The 22,125-nt window shown below is 53.4% G+C and overlaps 1 protein-coding gene across 1 annotated transcript in view; it reads left to right on the top strand.

Annotated features, from left to right (window-relative positions):
- The window catches only part of CNN1 (calponin 1), a 35,547-nt gene that overhangs the window by 8,162 nt on the left and 5,260 nt on the right, over nt 1-22,125 (top strand). Inside the window, exon 2 of the mRNA XM_075577513.1 lies at nt 9,095-9,216. Coding sequence (XP_075433628.1) covers nt 9,095-9,216 — 122 coding nt within the window. The remainder of the gene's footprint in view (nt 1-9,094; nt 9,217-22,125) is intronic.

Raw genomic sequence — 22,125 nt, 5'->3', positions numbered from 1 at the left:
TGACAAGGATTAAAGGGGGGAGAGGTAAAGCGGGGGGGAGAGTAAGAGGGATAAGGAGTAGAGGGGGGAGAGGTAGAGAGAGGGGACAGGGAGAGTAAATAGGAGGACAGGGGACAGGGACAGAATTTAGTGTACTCATGGATAAGCACACATTCCCGCTGGGATTATTAAATGGCCGCCTCTGTGAACTTCTCTGCGCAGCTGAGAGAACAGGACACAGGAGGAATCCTAAGTATTTGGCAAGAGTGGAAGTGACAGCATGTGTAGTGTCCGCCTGTCCCGCTGCATATTAATGCCGAGTATCTATACACTGATAATGAACATGCCGCGCTGTATAATGGTGCAGAGTATCTCTATACACTGATAATGAACACGCCGCGCTGTATAATAATGCTGAATATCTCTATACACTGATAATGAACACGCCTCGCTGTATAATAATGCTGAGTATCTCTATACACTGATAATGAACACGCCACACTGTATAATGATGCAGAGTATCTCTATACACTGATAATGAACACGCCGCACTGTATAATGAACACACTGCACTGTATAATGATCCCACCTCTCTACTATTCCTGTACTGACCACACACACACACAGCTCTGTCACTGCACCTCCATCCTGCCCTTAACCTCTCTGCTATTCCTGTACTGACCACACACACAGCTCTGTCACTGCACCTCCATCCTGCCCTGCACCTCTCTGCTATTCCTGTACTGACCACACACACAGCTCTGTCACTGCACCTCCATCCTGCCCTGCACCTCTCTCCTATTCCTGTACTGACACCCACACACACACACAGCTCTGTCACTGCACCTCCATCCTGCCCTGCACCTCTCTGCTATTCCTGTACTGATACCACACACACACACGCACACACGTCACTGCACCTCCATCCTGCCCTGCATCTCTCTGCTATTTGAACTTCCACCCTGTACCCCATATAACTGAAACTGGGGTCTACAGAGCTCTGTGAAAATATCCTATAACAACCGGCCCATCCACCACACATCCCAAGTATATAGTATTATATATATATATATTTGATACACTATAACGTAATGTCCCTATCCTGCTCTGATACGATGTGACTTCATATTCCTAGTGGCTATTCTATATAGTATATTCTATATAGTATATAGATACTACAGTGGGTCAGGTATATCTATGTAGGATTTTGATACCCTATCAGGTAATATTAATATAGCCTTTTCCGCTCTGTAGCCCTAGAGGTGTGAGTGTGTGGTCCTAGAGGTAGGCAGGAGGCCTGGCACATGTGGAAGTTTGGCTTCCTGCTGTGTTAAATGCCTCACATATTTTGCACTTGGTATGGAGCCGGGTTTAATGGCTAATTGTTCTTTATATAAACCTCACACAGACAGAAGGATTATACCCCTGGGGCTGGAATCTTTCATGCCCCTTCCTGCCCACCTCACCCAACCCCCCTCCTCACTGCCCAACCCCCCTCCTCACTGCCCAACCCCCCTCCTCACTGCCCACACACCCATCCCCCTCCTCACTGACCACACACCCAACCCCCTCCTCACTGCCCACACACCCACCCCCTTCCTCACTGCACACACACCCACCCCCTTCCTCACTGCCCACACACCCATCCCCTTCCTCACTGCCCACACACCCATCCCCTTCCTCACTGCCCACACACCCATCCCCCTCCTCACTGACCACACACCCATCCCCCTCCTCACTGACCACACACCAACCCCCCTCCTCACTGCCCACACACCCGTCTCCTTCCTCACTGCCCACACACCCATCCCCTTCCTCACTGCCCACACACCCATCCCCTTCCTCACTGCCCACTCACCCATCCCCTTCCTCACTGCCCACTCACCCATCCCATTCCTCACTGCCCACACACCCATCCCCTTCCTCACTGCCCACACACCCATCCCTCTCCTCACTGACCACACACCCAACCCCCTCCTCACTGCCCACACACCCATCCTCACTGCCCACACACCCATCCCCCTCCTCACTGACCACACCCAACCCCCTCCTCACTGCCCACACACCCATCCCCTTCCTCACTGCCCAGACACCCATCCCCCTCCTCACTGTCCACACACCCATCCCCTTCCTCACTGCCCACACACCCATCCCCTTCCTCACTGCCCACACACCCATCCCCTTCCTCACTGCCCACACACCCATCCCCTTCCTCACTGCCCACACACCCATCCCCTTCCTCACTGCCCACACACCCAACTCCTTCCTCACTGCCCACACACCCATCCCCCTCCTCATTGACCACACACCCAACCCCCTCCTCACTGCCCACACGCCCATCCCCTTCCTCACTGCCCAGACACCCATCCCCTTCCTCACTGCCCACACACCCAACCCCCTCCTCACTGCCCACACACCCATCCCCTTCCTCACTGCCCTCACACCCACCCCCCTCCTCACTGCCCGCACACCCAACCCCCCTCCTCACTGCCCACACGCCCAACTCCTTCCTCACTGCCCACACACCCAACCCCCTCCTCACTGCCCAAACGCCCATCCCCCGCCTCACTGCCCACACGCCCAACTCCTTCCTCACTGCCCACACACCCAACCCCCTCCTCACTGCCCAAACGCCCATCCCCCTCCTCACTGCCCACACGCCCAACTCCTTCCTCACTGCCCACACACCCATCCCCTTCCTCACTGACCACACACCCAACCCCCTCCTCACTGCCCACACATCCATCCTCACTGCCCACACACCCATCCCCCTCCTCACTGACCACACCCAACCCCCTCCTCACTGCCCACACACCCATCCCCTTCCTCACTGCCCAGACACCCAACCCCTTCCTCACTGCCCAGACACCCATCCCCTTCCTCACTGCCCAGACACCCATCCCCTTCCTCACTGCCCACACACCCAACCCCCTCCTCACTGCCCACACACCCATCCCCTTCCTTACTGCCCACACACCCATCCCCTTCCTCACTGCCCACACACCCATCCCCCTCCTCACTGCCCACACACCCAACCCCCCTCCTCACTGCCCACACGCCCAACTTCTTCCTCACTGCCCACACACCCATCTCCTTCCTCACTGCCCACACACCCATCCCCTTCCTCACTGCCCACACACCCATCCCCTTCCTCACTGCCCACACGCCCAACCCCTTCCTCACTGCCCACACCCCCCCTCCTCACTGCCCACACCCAACCCCATCCTCACTGCCCTCACACCCAACCCCCCTCCTCACTGCCCACACACCCATCCCCTTCCTCACTACCCACACACCCATCCCCTTCCTCACTGCCCACACACCCATCCCCTTCCTCACTGCCCACACACCCATCCCCTTCCTCACTGCCCACACACCCATCCCCTTCCTCACTGCCCACACACCCACCCCCTTCCTCACTGCCCACACGCCCATCCCCTTCCTCACTGCCCACACGCCAAACCCCTTCCTCACTGCCCACACACCCACCCCCCTCCTCACTGCCCACACACTCAACCCCGTCCTCACACCCAACCCCCCTCCTCACTGCCCACACACCCAACCCCATCCTCACTGCCCTCACACACCTAACCCCATCCTCACTGCCCTCACACACCTAACCCCCTCCTCACTGCCCTCACACCTAACCCCCCTCCTCACTGCCCTCACACACCCAACCCTCCTCCTCACTGCCCACACACCCAAACCCCTCCTCACTGCCCACACACCCATCCCCCTCCTCACTGCCCTCACATACCCAACCCCCTCCTCACTGCTCACACACACAACCCCCCTCCTCACTGCCCACGTAACCCCCTCCTCACTGCCCATACACCCAACCCCATCCTCACTGCCCACACACCCAACCCCATCCTCACTGCCCACACACCCAACCCCCCTCCTCACTGCTCACACACCCATCCCCTTCCTCACTGCCCTCACACCCACCCCCCTCCTCACTGCCCTCACACCCATCCCCCTCCTCACTGCCCTCACACCCATCCCCCTCCTCACTGCCCTCACATACCCAACCCCCTCCTCAGTGCTCACACACAACCCCCCTCCTCACTGCCCACCCAACCCCCTCCTCACTGCCCACACACAACCCCCTCCTCACTGCCCACACACCCAACCCCCCTCCTCACTGCCCACACACCCATCCCCCTCCTCAATGCCCTCACATACCCAACCCCCTCCTCACTGCTCACACACACAACCCCCCTCTTCACTGCCCACCCAACCCCCTCCTCACTGCCCACCAAACCCCCTCCTCACTGCCCACACACACAACCCCCTCCTCACTGCCCACACACCCAACACCCCTCCTCACTGCCCACACACCCATCCCCCTCCTCACTGCCCACACACCCAACCCCCCTCCACACTGCCCACACACCCACCCCCCCTCCTCACTGCCCACCCAACCCCCTCCTCACTGCCCTCACACCCAACCCCACTTCCTCACTGCCCACACACACACAACCCCCTCCTCACTGCCCACACACACAACCCCCTCCTCACTGCACACACACACAACCCCCTCCTCACTGCCCACACACACAACCCCCTCCTCACTGCCCACACACACAACCCCCTCCTCACTGCCCACACACCCAACCCCCCTCCTCACTGCCCACACACCCAACCCCCCTCCTCACTGCCCACACACCCACCCCCCTCCTCACTGCCCTCACACCCATCCCCCTCCTCATTGCCCTCACATACCCAACCCCCTCCTCACTGCCCACACACACAACCCCCCTCCTCACTGCCCACACACCCAAACCCCCTCCTCATTGCTCTCCCACCCAACCCCCCCTCACACCCACCCACCCCCCCCTCACACCCACCCCCCTCCTCACTGCCCATACACCCATCCCCCCTCCTCACTGCCCACAAACCCAACCCCCCCCTCTTCACTGCCCACACATCCAAACCCCCTCCTGACTGCCCACAGACCCAACCCCCCTCTTCACTGCCCTCACTCAACCGCCCTTAGGTCCGGATTTTGACTAGGCCATTCTAAGACATGGATTTTGTTCTTCTGCAGCCATTCTTTTGTAGATCTGCTTATATGTATAGGATCATTGTCTTGCTGCATGACCCACTTTCCCTTCAGCTTCAGCTCACGGACGGATGGCCTGACATTCTTCTCTAGAATCTTCTGATACAATACAGAATAAATGGTTGTATCAATGATGGCAAGCTGTCCAGGTCCTGAGGCAGTAAAGCAGCCCCAAACCCTCACACTCCCACCACCATGCTTGACGGTTGGGATGAGGTTTTTCTGTTTGAACCCAGTTTTGGTTTTCGACCAACCATAACGTTTCTCATTGAGGCCAAAAATGTCTACCTTTGACTCGTCTGTCCAGAGAACATTGTTCCAGAAGTCTTGTGGATCATCTATGTGCTGTTTGGGGAACTTCAGACGGGCAGCAATGTTCTTTATAGAGGGCAGTGGTTTCCTCCTGGCTACCCTTCCATGAACACCATTCTTCTCCAGTCTTTTTCTGATAGTTGAGTCATGAACTCTCACATTAACCAAGGCGAGAGTGGCCTGTAGATCATTGAATGTTCCTCTGGGGTTCTGTGTGACTTCCTGAATAATTTTCCATTTTTTTCCCGGAGACATTTTGGCAGGATGACCGCTCCTGGGTAGAGTGACCGTGGTCTTGAACTTTCTCCATTTGTAGACTATCTGTCTGACAGTGGATTGGTGGAACCCCAAATCCATAGAAATGGTTTTGTAACCCTTTCTAGACTGATGAGCATCAGTAACTGCTTTTCTGAGGTCCTTCGAGATTTCTTTTGATCGCGGCATGACGTGTTTCCACACACCTGTATGGTGAAGACCAAACGCACAAAGTTTCTGATCTTTATATAGGGTGGGACCTCCCAAACTCGCACCTGAAGATCTACCAAATTATTTAAACACCTAATTCTAATTCTCCACTTTAATTTAGCGGATAAAACCAGGGTTTCCCTTACATTTGCACATACCCTGACTTGTAATTACTCATTGTTGGTCTAATTCATACATCATTTTATTTTGAAATATATGGAATTGGTTAATATAAAACCCTAATCAGATATTTAAGACTGGTTTTGATTCAAGAAGGTTTTCATGGAAAAACCATGAAATTTCTGTAATTATCATTGGAGTTCACAAACGTTTTCTCGACACTGTAGATGATTGATAGATAAAGATACAGAGATAGTTACATAGATAGACAGACACACAGACACACAGATAGGTAGATAAATATGACGATAGATACAGCAGGCACATTCATAGATAGATACACATATAGACAAACAGACAATAGATGGATAGATACATACACAGACAGAAAGACAGATAGATGATTATAGCTGGATAGGTAGAGACAGACGATTGGTAGGCATAGACATACAGACGATAGGTATAGATAGGCAGACAGATGATTGATAGGTATAGACAGACAGAGATGATTGACAGGTATAGATCAACAGACAGACAAATAATTGATAGGTATAGATAGGCAGACAAACAAACAGATAACTGATAGGTATAGATAGATAATAGTTACAGATAGACAGACAGACCGATGATTGATAGGTATAGATAGATAGACAGATGATTGATAGGTATAGATAGATGATTGATAGGTATAGATAGATAGACAGATGATTGATAGGTATAGATAGATAATAGGAACAGATAGACAGAGATGATTGATAGGGATAGATAGATGATTGATAGGTATAGATAGACAGATAGATGATTGGCAGGTATAGATAAAGAGATGATTGACAGGTAGATAGACAGCTGATTGATAGGTATAGACAGACAGACAGCTGATTGATAGGTATAGATAGACAGACAGATGATTGATAGGTATACATAGATAGACAGCTGATTGATAGGTATAGATAGACAGACAGATGATTGATAGGTATACATAGATAGACAGCTGATTGATAGGTATAGATAGATAGACAGACAGCTGATTGATAGGTATAGATAGACAGACAGACAGCTGATTGATAGGTATAGATAGATAGACAGACAGCTGATTGATAGGTATAGATAGATAGACAGATGATTGATAGGTATAGACAGATGATTGATAGGTATAGATAGACAGACAGCTGATTGATAGGTATAGACAGATAGACAGCTGATTGATAGGTATAGATAGATAGACAGCTGATTGATAGGTATAGATAGACAGACAGATGATTGATAGGTATACATAGATAGACAGCTGATTGATAGGTATAGACAGATGATTGATAGGTATAGACAGATGATTGATAGGTATAGATAGACAGACAGATGATTGATAGGTATAGATAGATAGACAGACAGCTGATTGATAGGTATAGATAGACAGACAGCTGATTGATAGGTATAGATAGATAGATGATTGATAGGTATAGATAGATAGATGATTGATAGGTATAGATAGACAGACAGATGATTGATAGGTATAGATAGATAGACAGACAGCTGATTGATAGGTATAGATAGACAGACAGCTGATTGATAGGTATAGATAGATAGATGATTGATAGGTATAGATAGATAGATGATTGATAGGTATAGATAGACAGACAGATGATTGATAGGTATAGATAGATAGACAGGCAGCTGATTGATAGGTATAGATAGACAGACAGCTGATTGATAGGTATGTATAGATAGATAGACAGCTGATTGATAGGTATAGATAGATAGACAGACAGCTGATTGATAGGTATAGATAGACAGACAGCTGATTGATAGGTATAGATAGATAGACAGCTGATTGATAGGTATAGATAGATAGACAGATGATTGATAGGTATAGATAGACAGACAGATGATTGATAGGTATAGATAGACAAACAGCTGATTGATAGGTATAGATAGATAGATGATTGATAGGTATAGATAGATAGATGATTGATAGGTATAGAGAGACAGACAGATGATTGATAGGTATAGATAGATAGACAGACAGCTGATTGATAGGTATAGATAGACAGGCAGCTGATTGATAGGTATAGATAGACAGACAGCTGATTGATAGGTATAGATAGATAGACAGCTGATTGATAGGTATAGATAGATAGACAGATGATTGATAGGTATAGATAGACAGACAGATGATTGATAGGTATAGATAGACAGACAGCTGATTGATAGGTATAGATAGATAGATGATTGATAGGTATAGATAGATAGATGATTGATAGGTATAGATAGACAGACAGATGATTGATAGGTATAGATAGATAGACAGACAGCTGATTGATAGGTATAGATAGACAGGCAGCTGATTGATAGGTATAGATAGACAGACAGCTGATTGATAGGTATGTATAGATAGATAGACAGCTGATTGATAGGTATAGATAGATAGACAGACAGCTGATTGATAGGTATAGATAGACAGACAGCTGATTGATAGGTATAGATAGATAGACAGCTGATTGATAGGTATAGATAGATAGACAGATGATTGATAGGTATAGATAGACAGACAGATGATTGATAGGTATAGATAGACAGACAGATGATTGATAGGTATAGACAGCTGATTGATAGGTATAGATAGATAGACAGACAGATGATTGATAGGTATAGATAGATAGACAGACAGCTGATTGATAGGTACAGATAGACAGACAGCTGATTGATAGGTATAGATAGACAGACAGATGATTGATAGGTATAGATAGACAGACAGATGATTGATAGGTATAGATAGACAGACAGCTGATTGATAGGTATAGATAGACAGACAGATGATTGATAGGTATAGATAGACAGACAGCTGATTGATAGGTATAGATAGACAGACAGATGATTGATAGGTATAGATAGATAGACAGATGATTGATAGGTATAGATAGACAGACAGATGATTGATAGGTATAGATAGATAGACAGACAGCTGATTGATAGGTATAGATAGACAGACAGATGATTGATAGGTATAGACAGATGATTGATAGGTATAGATAGACAGACAGATGATTGATAGGTATAGACAGATAGACAGACAGATGATAGACAGGTGGGTATGTAGATATTTAGAAGGACAGAGGGACACAGTAAGATAACCTGCTCCCGTGTGTTCTGTTTCAGCTCGCCCAGAAGTACGACCCCCTGATAGAGGCGGAGCTCCGACAGTGGATAGAAAACGTCACAGGGAGGAACATGGCGGGAAAGTTCATGGAATCACTGAAGGACGGCATCATCCTCTGCGAGTGAGTGTGAGGGGAATCTTTTTTATTTTAAATACAAAATACAAATATTTACAAATACACACAATACTTACAGAATAGCATCCAGAAAATGACATAAACAATACATTTATCTTACAGAGATTCCCTTTTCAAAGATATCTAAACGCCTCTCTCCAACCTCTCAGATTCCCCCTGCTATATACACTTTACATCTGATAGATAAACAATATACACTTTACCGATAGATAAATAACACAAAGTAATCAAGCAAATTTCCTGCAAAAAGAAAATCTAATTCTTAATGTCCTTTAGACTAGAAAAGGCTTGAGTCTGTATCTTTTCCCCTTAACACTATTCACATTAATTAGTTGCCACCTTCAGCGGAGAGGGGCACTTTGGCACATTTAGTGAATCACCACCACCCTTTTTTTTTCTTTTTTGCACTATTTTTCTTTTTGACCATTTTCTTTCTCCCGGGGGGACTCTCTGATGGCAGATTTCTCTTATTCGATGGTCCGGCCATCTCAATGTCCTGAATAGATCCAGACCGCTGCGAGGTCTGACTGTCCGACATATCGGGGTCTGCGTCATCCATCTTTTCACCCCAACTCTTTTCCTCCAATACCTCATATGTATTGTGCAGCGAGATCTCTTCTTGGACAGTTTCTGTAGTTTTCTTTCTAGCTGAGCTGGTTAGGGCAGTCTTGTTTTTACTTGCTATTGTTTCCCATTCATTATCGCCATCTTTGCGAGGTTCGGCGCCATCTTTGCAGGGTTCGTCGCCATCTTTGCAGGGTTCGCCGCCATCTTTGCAGGGTTCGCCGCCATCTTTGCAGGGTTCGTCGCCATCTTTGCGGGTTCGCCGCCATCTTTGCAGACTCGCCGCCATCTTTGCTCAGATCGCTCCTGTGTTCTCCGTCTGACCCCCTTTGGGCTGGAAGTGTATATGTCAGACCCAGAGACTTTAAAACCTCTTCTACAGGTGTAAGTTGAAGACTTTCTGATGACTCTGTGGTATTCTCTTATCACTAGGAGATGCTGTATTCTGTACACTAGACATTTCATTCTGCCCATAATGGTTGTGTTCGGCTTCTGGGCAATCTTTAAAGGAATGACCACATTTATAGCACAGGTTGCAGACAATGTCCTTGTCACACTCAGAGCTGTGATGACCAATAGAACCACATAAAGTGCACCTGATTTTGTCACATGCTGAGCTTAAGTGCCTGGGGGAATCACATTTAAAACATTTTTTAGGCTGTCCCCAATAAAAACATCGCCCGCGATCTCTTCCAATATATATGGCGTTTGGGAGGTGACATGCCACATTGTGTGTGTATCTAAGTTTAACTTTAAACTTGTAGCCCCCATTCCAGAAACCTTCAGCATCCATACTTTTCACTGGACCAGACTGAATATCGCACTGTCTTTGCAGCCAAAAACATATATCTTCTACCGCTACAGTCTCAATATCAAAGATAATATTCACTTCCACGGTCACAGGGCGAGAAACCTGGATAACTTTAAAGAATTCCCATTCTGGATTATCCTTCACTTCTCTATAACGAAACCAGAATTTTTCAAGCCTTCTGGTGTCTTAAAGCTCACTTCGTAGTTTCTGCTACTAGGAGCATGTAACAAAGCATAAACCTCACTGGGTTGGAAGCCAAGAGAAACTTGATCAAGTCTTTTCCTACAACAAATCTGTCCGGTATAGGAACCATATCCCCCCAATAATGCAGTCTGACAACGTTCCTGCGCTTTCTGGCATCATCAAATGACAAATAAGATGTACCTGGGCGTCTTGTACTCCATGCTGACTGCTGTGGGGGAGCTGGCTCAGCCGCTCCTGTTGGTTTTGCTGCCGTTCCTGCTTCAGCTAAGGACTTTGCTTTTGCCGCTCCTGTTTCTGCTAAGGGCTTTGATGCTGCTGCAGGCTGTATGGATTTCTCTCCCACTTTAGGAATCTCCATTTCTTGCGCCTCAAAAGCCTCTACTGCTTCAGCGTTCTCCACTGCTTCAGCCATTTCTATTTCAGACACTTCTTCCTGTGCCTGGGCTGTTTGCTGCTCTGTCTCAGGTGTATTGCCAGCATCATTCAGGCTCTCTGCCTGGGCTGTTTGCTGTGTGTCTGCCTTGGGTGTGGCTGCTAATTCCTGCACCTGTCTGCTACCCTCAGCTGCTTGTAGTCTCTCTGTATCAGGTAGAGTTGCATGCAGTTTCTCTATCTCCGGTGCAGCCGTATGCAGGGTCACTGCGTCAGGTACAGTTGTTTGCGGGGTCACTGCATCAGGTACAGTTGTTTGCGGGGTCACTGCGTCAGGTGCAGCTGCTTGCGGGGTCTCTGTCTCAGGTGTAGCTGTAGTTGCCTGTGCATTAGTGTGTATGTCCTTGCCAATTTGTGGGATAACAATTTCTGTGACCCCAAGTCTCCTTTTCTCATGCTCTGCCTGCCTTTTACTCTTGGCTTCATTAGACCTTGAGCTGGTTTTAGCCGCAGTTCTCTTACCCGTCTGGTTCTGAGTACTTTCAGTATTCTCCATTTCAGATTCTTTTTGCCCAACATTTTCATTCATCTCTTTTTCCACATTTTCTGACTCTTTCTTTTGCAAACATTTCTGCACTTTAGCTTCCAGGGAAACTTTCTTATCCGCATTCAGATTAGCTTGAGACCTGGTTCCCACTCCTCTCCCTCCTCCAGGGTCTGCCGCCATCTTGGCTCACAGCTCCTCCCCTTCCTGTGTGTGAGGGGGGGGCTGGCACTGCCGCTGCCCGCGCTGTACCCGCGCTGTGAATACATGGTATAGTATTGTGTGTGAGGGGGAGGCTGGCACTGCCGCTGCCCGCGCTGTACCTGTGCTGTGTATACATGGCATGGTGTAGTAGTGAGGGTGAGGGGGAGGCTGGCACTGCTGCTGCCCGCGCTGTACCTGTGCTGTGTATACATGGCATGGTGTAGTAGTGTGTGAGGGGGGAGGCTGGCACTGCCGCTGCCCGCGCTGTACCTGTGCTGTGAATACATGGCATGGTGTAGTAGTGTGTGTGAGGGGGAGGCTGGCACTGCCGCTGCCCGCGCTGTAGCTGTGCTGTGTATACATGGCATGGTGTAGTAGTGTGTGTGTGAGGGGGGAGGCTGGCACTGCCGCTGCCCGCGCTGTACCTGTGCTGTGTATACATGGCATGGTGTAGTAGTGTGTGTGAGGGGGAGGCTGGCACTGCCCCTGCCCGCGCTGTACCTGCGCTGTGTATACATGGCATGGTGCAGTAGTGTGTGTGTGAGGGGGAGGCTGGCACTGCCCGCGCTGTACCTGTGCTGTGTATACATGTCATGGCGTAGTAGTGTGTGTGAGAGGGGAGGCTGGCACTGCCGCTGCCCGCGCTGTACCTGTGCTGTGTATACATGACATGGTGTAGTAGTGTGTGAGAGGGGGAGGCTGGCACTGCCGCTGCCCGCGCTGTACCTGTGCTGTGTATACATGGCATGGTGTAGTAGTGTGTGTGAGGGAGAGGCTGGCACTGCGCTGTCCGCGCTGTACCTGTGCTGTGTATACATGGCATGGTGTAGTAGTGTGTGTGAGGGGGAGGCTGGCACTGCCGCTGCCTGCGCTGTACCTGTGCTGTGTATACATGGCATGGTGTAGTAGTGTGTGTGAGGGGGAGGCTGGCACTGCCGCTGCCCGCGCTGTACCTGTGCTGTGTATACATGGCATGGTGTAGTAGTGTGTGTGAGGGGGAGGCTGGCACTGCCGCTGCCCGTGCTGTGTATACATGGCATGGTGTAGTAGTGTGTGTGAGGGGGAGGCTGGCACTGCCGCTGCTCGCGCTGTACCCGCGCTGTGTATACATGGCATGGTGTAGTAGTGTGTGTGAGGGGGAGGCTGGCACTGCCGCTGCCCGCGCTGTACCTGTGCTGTGTATACATGGCATGGTGTAGTAGTGTGTGTGAGGGGGAGGCTGGCACTGCCGCTGCCCGCGCTGTACCTGTGCTGTGTATACATGGCATGGTGTAGTAGTGTGTGTGAGGGGGGAGGCTGGCACTGCCGCTGCCCGCGCTGTACCTGTGCTGTGTATACATGGCATGGTGTAGTAGTGTGTGTGAGGGGGGGGGCTGTCACTGCCGCTGCCCGCGCTGTACCCGCGCTGTGTATACATGGCATGGTGTAGTAGTGTGTGTGAGGGGGAGGCTGGCACTGCCGCTGCCCGCGCTGTACCTGTGCTGTGTATACATGGTATAGTATTGTGTGTGAGGGGGAGGCTGGCACTGCCGCTGCCCGCGCTGTACCCGCGCTGTGTATACATGGTATAGTATTGTGTGTGAGGGGGAGGCTGGCACTGCCGCTGCCCGCGCTGTACCCGCGCTGTGAATACATGGCATGGTGTAGTAGTGTGTGTGAGGGGGGGGGGCTGGCACTGCCGCTGCCCGCGCTGTACCCGCGCTGTGAATACATGGCATGGTGTAGTAGTGTGTGTGTGAGGGGGAGGCTGGCACTGCCGCTGCCCGCGCTGTACCTGTGCTGTGTATACATGGCATGGTGTAGTAGTGTGTGTGAGGGGGAGGCTGGCACTGCCGCTGTCCGCGCTGTACCCGCGCTGTGTATACATGGCATGGTGTAGTAGTGTGTGTGAGGGGAGGCTGGCACTGCCGCTGCCCGCGCTGTACCTGTGCTGTGTATACATGGCATGGTGTAGTAGTGTGTGTGTGAGGGGGAGGCTGGCACTGCTGCTGCCCGCGCTGTACCTGTGCTGTGTATACATGTCATGGTGTAGTAGTGTGTGTGTGTGTGTGTGTGTGTGTGTGTGTGTGTGTGTGTGTGTGTGTGTGTGTGTGTGTGTCAGGGGGAGGCTGGCACTGCCGCTGCCCGCGCTGTACCTGTGCTGTGTATACATGGCATGGTGTAGTAGTGTGTGAGGGGGAGCCTGGCACTGCCGCTGCCCGCGCTGTACCTGTGCTGTGTATACATGGCATGGTGTAGTAGTGTGTGTGAGGGGGAGGCTGGCACTGCCGCTGCCCGCGCTGTACCTGCGCTGTGTATACATGGCATGGTGTAGTAGTGTGTGTGTGAGGGGGAGGCTGGCACTGCTGCTGCCCGCGCTGTACCTGTGCTGTGTATACATGTCATGGTGTAGTAGTGTGTGTGTGGGGGGGAGGCTGGCACTGCCGCTGCCCGCGCTGTACCTGTGCTGTGTATACATGTCATGGTGTAGTAGTGTGTGTGGGGGGGAGGCTGGCACTGCCGCTGTCCGCGCTGTACCCGCGCTGTGTATACATGGTATAGTATTGTGTGAGGGGGAGCCTGGCACTGCCGCTGCCCGCGCTGTACCTGTGCTGTGTATACATGGCATGGTGTAGTAGTGTGTGTGAGAGGGAGGCTGGCACTGCCGCTGCCCGCGCTGTACCTGCGCTGTGTATACATGGCATGGTGTAGTAGTGTGTGTGGGGGGGAGGCTGGCACTGCCGCTGCCCGCGCTGTACCTGTGCTGTGTATACATGGCATGGTGTAGTAGTGTGTGTGTGAGGGGGAGGCTGGCACTGCCACTGCCCGCGCTGTACCTGTGCTGTGTATACATGGCATGGTGTAGTAGTGTGTGAGGAGGAGGCTGGCACTGCCGCTGCCCGCGCTGTACCTGTGCTGTGTATACATGGCATGGTGTAGTAGTGTGTGTGAGGGGGGAGGCTGGCACTGCCTACCTGTGCTGTGTATACATGGCATGGTGTAGTAGTGTGTGTGAGGGGGGAGGCTGGCACTGCCGCTACCCGCGCTGTACCTGTGCTGTGTATACATGGCATGGTGTAGAAGTGTGTGTGTGAGGGGAGGCTGGCACTGCCGCTGCCCGCGCTGTACCTGTGTTGTGTATACATGGCATGGTGTAGTAGTGTGTGTGAGGGGGAGGCTGGCACTGCCGCTGCCCGCGCTGTACCTGTGCTGTGTATACATGGCATGGTGTAGTAGTGTGTGTGAGGGGGGAGGCTGGCACTGCCGCTACCCGCGCTGTACCTGTGCTGTGCATACATGGCATGGTGTAGAAGTGTGTGTGAGGGGGGAGGCTGGCACTGCCGCTGCCCGCGCTGTGCATACATGGCATGGTGTAGTAGTGTGTGTGAGGCTGGCACTGCCGCTGCCCGCGCTGTGCATGGTGCAGTAGTGTGTGTGAGGGGGATCTTTTTTTTATTTTAAACTAGCTGAGAGACCCGGCGTTGCCCGGGATGTAAATGCGTAATAGGTAGTATTATTTATAAATCGTGGAACAATAGGTGACTGTTTGTTGTAAAGGTTGGATAATAATATTGAAAAGAAAGATGGAAGAAAATGTAATACGATGTTGTATAAAAATGCTTTATTGTAACCACACCACAGTACAATGTATATTTTGGTGGCATAAGTGATGTAAAAATCTGAGTCGTGTGTCCTGCTAGGGTGTGAGGCGGCGGGTGGCGCGTGGGTTGTGAGTGCTGTCTGTGAGTGGGGGTCCTGCAAGGGTGTGAGGCGGCGGCTGGCGCGTGGGTTGTGAGTGCTGTCTGTGAGTGGGGGTGCTGCTAGGGTGTGAGGCGGTGGGTCAGTGATGTCGGTGCGTAGGGGCGGGAGGCAGCAGGTATGTGTCGAGTGTGGCGGGTGTCTGTTGAGTGCGTGCAGCGGCTGTGAGGCGGTGGGTGAAAGGCAGAGGCGGCCGGAGTAAGGGCGGGTGAAAGGCAGAGGCGGGGGTGGGGAGGCGGTAAGGCGGGCATGAAGGCGAAGGGCGGCGGGAAGGGGAGGAGGGGATGGAGGAGGGGGGCAAGGGGTGGAGGAGGGGGGCAAGGGGTGGAGGAGGGGGGCAAGGGGTGGAGGAGGGGGGCAAGGGGTGGAGGAGGGGGGCAAGGGGTGGAGGAGGGGGGCAAGGGGTGGAGGAGGGGGGCAAGGGGTGGAGGAGGGGGGAAGGGTTAGAGGAGGGGGGGGAAGGGTTAGAGGAGGGGGGGAAGGGTTAGAGGAGGGGGGGGGAAGGGTTAGAGGAGGGGGGGGGAAGGGTTAGAGGAGGGGGGGGGAAGGGTTAGAGGAAGGGGGGGAAGGGTTAGAGGAAGGGGGGGAAGGGTTAGAGGAGGGGGGGAAGGGTTAGAGGAGGGGGGGAAGGGTTAGAGGAGGGGGGGAAGGGTTAGAGGAGGGGGTGGAAGTGTGGGAGGGGGTGGGAGGGGAAAGGGGAAAAAGAGGTGGAGGGGGGGGGAAGAGGAGCGGAGGGGGGGGTGGAAAGGGGAGCGGAAAGGGGAGCGGAGGGGGGGTGAAGGGGAGCGGAGGGGAAAGGGGAAGGGGAGCGGAGGGGGGAAGGGGAGCGGAGGGGGGAAGTGGAGCGGGGGGGGGAAGGGGGAGGAGAGGGGAGGTGGTGGAAAGGGGGAGAAGGGGGGAGGTGGTGGAAAGGGGGAGAAGGGGGGAGGTGGTGGGAAGGGGGAGAAGGGGGGAGGTGGTGGGAAGGGGGAGAAGGGGGGAGGTGGTGGGAAGGGGGGAGATGGTGGGAAGGTGGTGGAAAGGGAGAGAAGGGGGGATGTGGTGGGAAGGGGGAGGAGGGGGAAGGGGGTGGGAAGGGGGAGGAGGGGGAAGGTGGTGGGAAGGGGGAGGAGGGGGGACGTGGTGGGAAGGGGGGAGGGGGGACGTGGTGGGAAGGGCGGGAGCGGGGAGGTGGTGGGAAGGGGGGGAGGGTGGAGGTGGTGGGAAGGGGGGGAGGTGGTGGGAAGGGGGGGAGGTGGTGGGAAGGGGGGGGAGGTGGTGGGAAGGGGGGGGAGGTGGTGGGAAGGGGGGGAGGTGGTGGGAAGGGGGGGGAGGGGTGAGGTGGTGGGAAGGGGGAGGAGGGGGGAGGCGGGGGGTGGGAGGCGGTGGGAAGGGGGAGGCGGGGGGTGGGAGGCGGTGGGAAGGCGGGGGGTGGGAGGAGGTGGGAAGGCGGGGGGTGGGAGGCGGTGGGATGGCGGGGGGTGGGAGGCGGTGGGAAGGGGGGGGGGAGGCGGTGGGAAGGGGGGGGGGGAGGCGGTGGGAAGGGGAGGCGGTGGGAAGGGGAGGCGGTGGGAAGGGGGGGGGAGGCGGTGGGAAGGGGGGGGGGGAGGCGGTGGGAAGGGGAGGCGGTGGGAAGGGGGGGGGGGAGGCGGTGGGAAGGGGGGGGGGAGGCGGTGGGAAGGGGGGGGGGAGGCGGTGGGAAGGGGAGGCGGGGGAGGCGGTGGGAAGGGGGGGCGGGGGAGGCGGTGGGAAGGGGGGGCGGGGGAGGCGGTGGGAAGGGGGGGTGGGAGGCGGTGGGAAGGGGGGGTGGGAGGCGGTGGGAAGGGGGGGTGGGAGGCGGTGGGAAGGGGGGGTGGGAGGCGGTGGGAAGGGGTGGGGGGAGGCGGTGGGAAGGGGGGCTGGGAGGCGGTGGGAAGGGGGGGAAGGGGGGAAACGGTGGGAAGGGGGGGGGGAGGCGGTGGGAAGGTGGAGGGAAGGGGGGGGGAGGCGGTGGGAAGGGGGGGGGAGGCGGTGGGAAGGGGGGGGGAGGCGGTGGGAAGGGGGGGGAGGCGGTGGGAAGGGGGGGGAGGCGGTGGGAAGGGGGGGGAGGCGGTGGGAAGGGGGGGGAGGCGGTGGGAAGGGGGGGTGGAGGGGAGGTGAAGGGGGGGGTGGAGGGGAGGTGAAGGTGGGGGGGTGGAGGGGAGGTGAAGGTGGGGGGGTGGAGGGGAGGTGAAGGTGGGGGGGTGGAGGGGAGGTGAAGGTGGGGGGGTGGAGGGGAGGTGAAGGGGGGGGAGTGGAAGGGAGGTGAAGGGGGGGGTGGAAGGGAGGTGAAGGGGGGGGTGGAAGGGAGGTGAAGGGGGGGTGGAAGGGAGGTGAAGGGGGGGGGTGGAGGGGAGGTGAAGGGGGGGTGGTGAAGGGGGGGGTGGAGGGGTGGTGAAGGGGGGGGTGGAGGGGAGGTGAAGGGGGTGTGGAGGGGGGGAGGTGAAGGGGGGGTGGTGAAGGGGGGGTGGTGAAGGGGGGAGGTGAAAGGGAGAAGTGGAGTGAGGGGAGGTGAAAGGGGGTGAGGGGAGGTGATGGGGGGTGAGGGGAGGTGATGGGGGGTGAGGGGTGGGTGAGGGGAGGTGAAGGCCGCTCACTCACCCGTCCGGCAGGTCCCACGTGGATCTGAGGCGGGAGGCAGCGTGTTGTGGCCGCTCTCCCGCTGTGTCCCGGGCGCTCGCTCGCTCCCCCGCTGACTGTAGCGGCGCCGGGGGGGGGGGTATCGGGGAGACACTGACACTGGAGGGGAGGGGGGGGGTGGAGGCGAGGTGAAGGGGGGGTGGAGGGGAGGTGAAGGGGGGGTGGAGGGGAGGTGAAGGCCGCTCACTCACCCATCCGGCAGGTCCCACGTGGATCTGAGGCGGGAGGCAGCGTGTTGTGGCCGCTCCCCCGCTGTGTCCCGGGCGCCGCCATCTTGGGCACTCGGCGCCGCGAGGCAGCCTGCCTGGCCACTGGCTGTTCCCCCGCCGGGGAGGGGTGAGTTGTAGCGCCGGGGAGGGGGGGGCATGTATATGTGTGGGGGGGGGGAGAGGTGGGAGATATAGAGGGGGGGTCTCGCACGGCCGCTGACACTGGGTGGGGGGGGGGGGCGCTGAAGGGGTAATAATAGTGTGTGTGTCCCGCTGACTGTAGCGGCGCCGGGGGAGGGGGGGGGGTCGGGGTGAAAGCGCGGGAGACACGGGGAGAGGAGGAGGTGCGCGCGGGTGCTGCTAACACTGTGAGCCCCGCTAATGTATGTAACAGTGTGTGTGTGTGTGTCACTTTGTGTGTGTCTGTCACTGTGTCCCTGTGTCCCTGTGTCCGTGTGTGTGTGTGTGTGTGTCTGTGTGTGTGTGTCCCCCCCCCTGTGTGTGTGTCCCTGTGTTCCCTGTGTGTGTGTGTCTGTGTCTGTGTGTGTCCCCCTGTGTGTCCCTGTGTTCCCTGTGTGTGTGTGTCTGTGTCTGTGTGTGTCCCCCTGTGTGTGTGTCCCCCCCCCCGTGGTGTGTGTGTGTGTGTGTGTGTGTGTGTGTGTGTGTGTGTGTGTGTGTGTGTGTGTGTGTGTGTGTGTGTGTGTGTGTTTGGCCCGTCACTCCGCCTCAGGCCAATGAGAGGTGTGCGGGGGCGGGCGGGCCAAGGGACCAATGAGATTTCCCCTAGAGACACCGGACATCCAGGCAGGCAGGCAAACATACAGTGCTTTCACTAATATAGTATAAGATACAAAATACAAATATTTACAAACACACAATACTCACAGAATAGCATCCAGAGAATCACATAAACATTACATTTATCTTAGAGAGATTCACTTTTCAAAGATATCTAAACGCATCTCTCCAACCTCTCAGATTCCCCCTGCTATATACACTTTACAGATAGATAATAACACAAAGTAATCAGGCAAGTTTCCTGCAAAAAGAAAATCTAATTCTTAAAGTCCTTCAGAATAGAAAAGGCTTCAGTCCGGGTCTTTTCCCCTTAATACTATTCACATTAATTAGTTGCCACTTTCATCGGAGAGGGGCACTTTGGCACATTTGGTGAATCAATCACCACCCTTTTTTTTTTCTTTTTTGCACCATTTTTCTTTTTGACCATTTTCTTTCTCCCGGGGGGACTCTCAGATGGCAGATTTCTCTTATTTGATGGTCCGGCCATCACAATGTCCTGAATAGATCCAGACTTCTGCGAGGTCTGACTGTCCGACATATCGGGGTCTGCGTCATCCATCTTTTCACCCCAACTCTTTTCCTCCAATACCTCATAGGTATTGTGCAGCGAGATCTCTTCTTGGACAGTTTCTGTAGTTTTCTTTCTAGCTGAGCTGGTTTGGGCAGCCTTGTTTTTATTTGTTATTGTTTCCCATTCATTATTGCCATCTTTGTGAGGTTCGCCGCCATCTTTGCAAGGTTCGCCGCCATCTTTGCAGGGTTCGCCGCCATCTTTGCAGGGTTCGCCGCCATCTTTGCAGGGTTCGCCGCCATCTTTGCAGGGTTCGCCGCCATCTTTGCAGGGTTCGCCGCCATCTTTGCAGGGCTCGCCGCCATCCTTGCGGGGTACATCACCTTCCTGAGTAGAATTCTCTGTGTTTGGTACAAAACTCAGATCGCTCCTGTGCTCTCCGTCTGACCCCCCTTGGGCTGGAAGTGTATATGTCAGACCCAGAGACGTTAAAACCTCTTCTACAGGTGTAAGTTGAAGACTTTCTGATGACTCTGTGTCATTCTGCCCATAATGTTTGTGTTCGGCTTCTGGGCAATCTTTAAAGGAATGACCACATTTATAGCACAGGTTGCAGACAATGTCCTTGTCACACTCAGAGCTGTGATGACCAATAGAACCACATAAAGTACACCTGATTTTGTCACACGCTGAGCTTAAGTGCCTGGGAGAATCACATTTAAAACACTTTTTAGGCTGTCCCCAATAAAAACATCGCCCGCGATCCCTTCCAATATATATGGCGTTTGGGAGGTGACATGCCACATTGTGTGTGTATCTAAGTTTAACTTTAAACTTGTAGCCCCCATTCCAGAAACCTTCAGCATCCATATTTTTCACTGGACCGGACTGAACATCGCACTGTCTTTGCAGCCAAAAACATATATCTTCTACCGCTACAGTCTCAATATCAAAGATAATATTCACTTCCACGGTCACAGGGCGAGATACCTGGATAACTTTAAAGAATTCCCATTCTGGATTATCCTTCACTTCTCTGTAACGAAACCAGAATTTTTCTAGCCCTTCTGGTGTCTTAAAGCTGACGTCATAGTTTCTGCTATTAGGAGCATGTAACAAAGCATACACCTCACTGGGTTGGAAGCCAAGAGAAATTTTGATCAAGTCCTTTCCTATAACAAATCTGTCCAGTATAGGAACCATATCCCCCCAATAATGCAGCCTGACTACGTTCCTGCGCTTTCTGGCATCATCAAATGACAAATAAGATGTACCTGGGCATCTTGTACTCCATGCTGACTGCTGGGGGGGAGCTGGCTCAGCCTCTCCTGTTGGTTTTGCTGCAGTTCCTGCTTCACCTAAGGACTTTGGTTTTGCCGCTCCTGTTTCTGCTAAGGGCTTTGATGCTGCTGCAGGCTGTATGGATTTCTCTCCCACTTTAGGAATCTCCATTTCTTGTGCCTCAAAAGCCTCTACTGCTTCAGCGTTTTCCACTGCTTCAGCCATTTCCACTTCAGACACTTCTTCCTGTGCTTGGGCTGTTTGCTGCTGTCTCAGGTGTATTGCCAGCATTATTCAGGCTCTCAGCCTGGGCTGTTCGCAGTGTGTCTGCCTTGGGTGTGGCTGCTAATTCCTGCACCTGTCTGCTCCCCTCAGGTGCTTGTAGTGTCTCTGTGTCAGGTACAGTTGTATGCAGGGTCTCTGTTTCCGGTGCAGCTGTATGCAGGGTCTCTGTCACAGGTACAGTTGTATACAGGGTCTCTGTTTCCGGTGCAGCTATATGCAGGGTCTCTGTCACAGGTACAGTTGTATACAGGGTCACTGTGTCAGGTGTAGTTGTTTGCGGGGTCTCTATGTCAAGTGTAGCTGCAGTTGCCTGTGCATTAGTGTGTATGTCCTTACTAATTTGTGGGATAACAATTTCTGTGACTTCCAGTCTCCTTCTCTCATGCTCTGCCTGCCTTTTACTCCTGGCTTCATTAGACCTTGGGCTGGTTTTAGCCGCAGTTCTCTTACCCGTCTGGTTCTGAGTACTTTCACTATTCTCCATTTCAGCTTCTTTCTGCCCAACATTTTCATTCATCTCTTTTTCCATATTTTCTGATTCTTTCTTTTGCATAAGTTTCTGCACTTTAGTTTCCAGGGAAACTTTCTTATCCGCATTCAGATTAGCTTGAGACCTGGTTCCCACTCCTCTCCCTCCTCCAGGGTCTGCCGCCATCTTGGCTCACAGCTCCTCCCCTACCTGTGAGTGAGGGGGAGGCTGGCACTGCCGCTGCCTGCAATTTTCCCGTGCTGT

This window comes from Ascaphus truei, chromosome 20 (genome assembly GCF_040206685.1).
Source record: "Ascaphus truei isolate aAscTru1 chromosome 20, aAscTru1.hap1, whole genome shotgun sequence".
NCBI lineage: Eukaryota > Metazoa > Chordata > Amphibia > Anura > Ascaphidae > Ascaphus > Ascaphus truei.
This window is presented reverse-complemented; position numbering and strand designations above follow the sequence as displayed.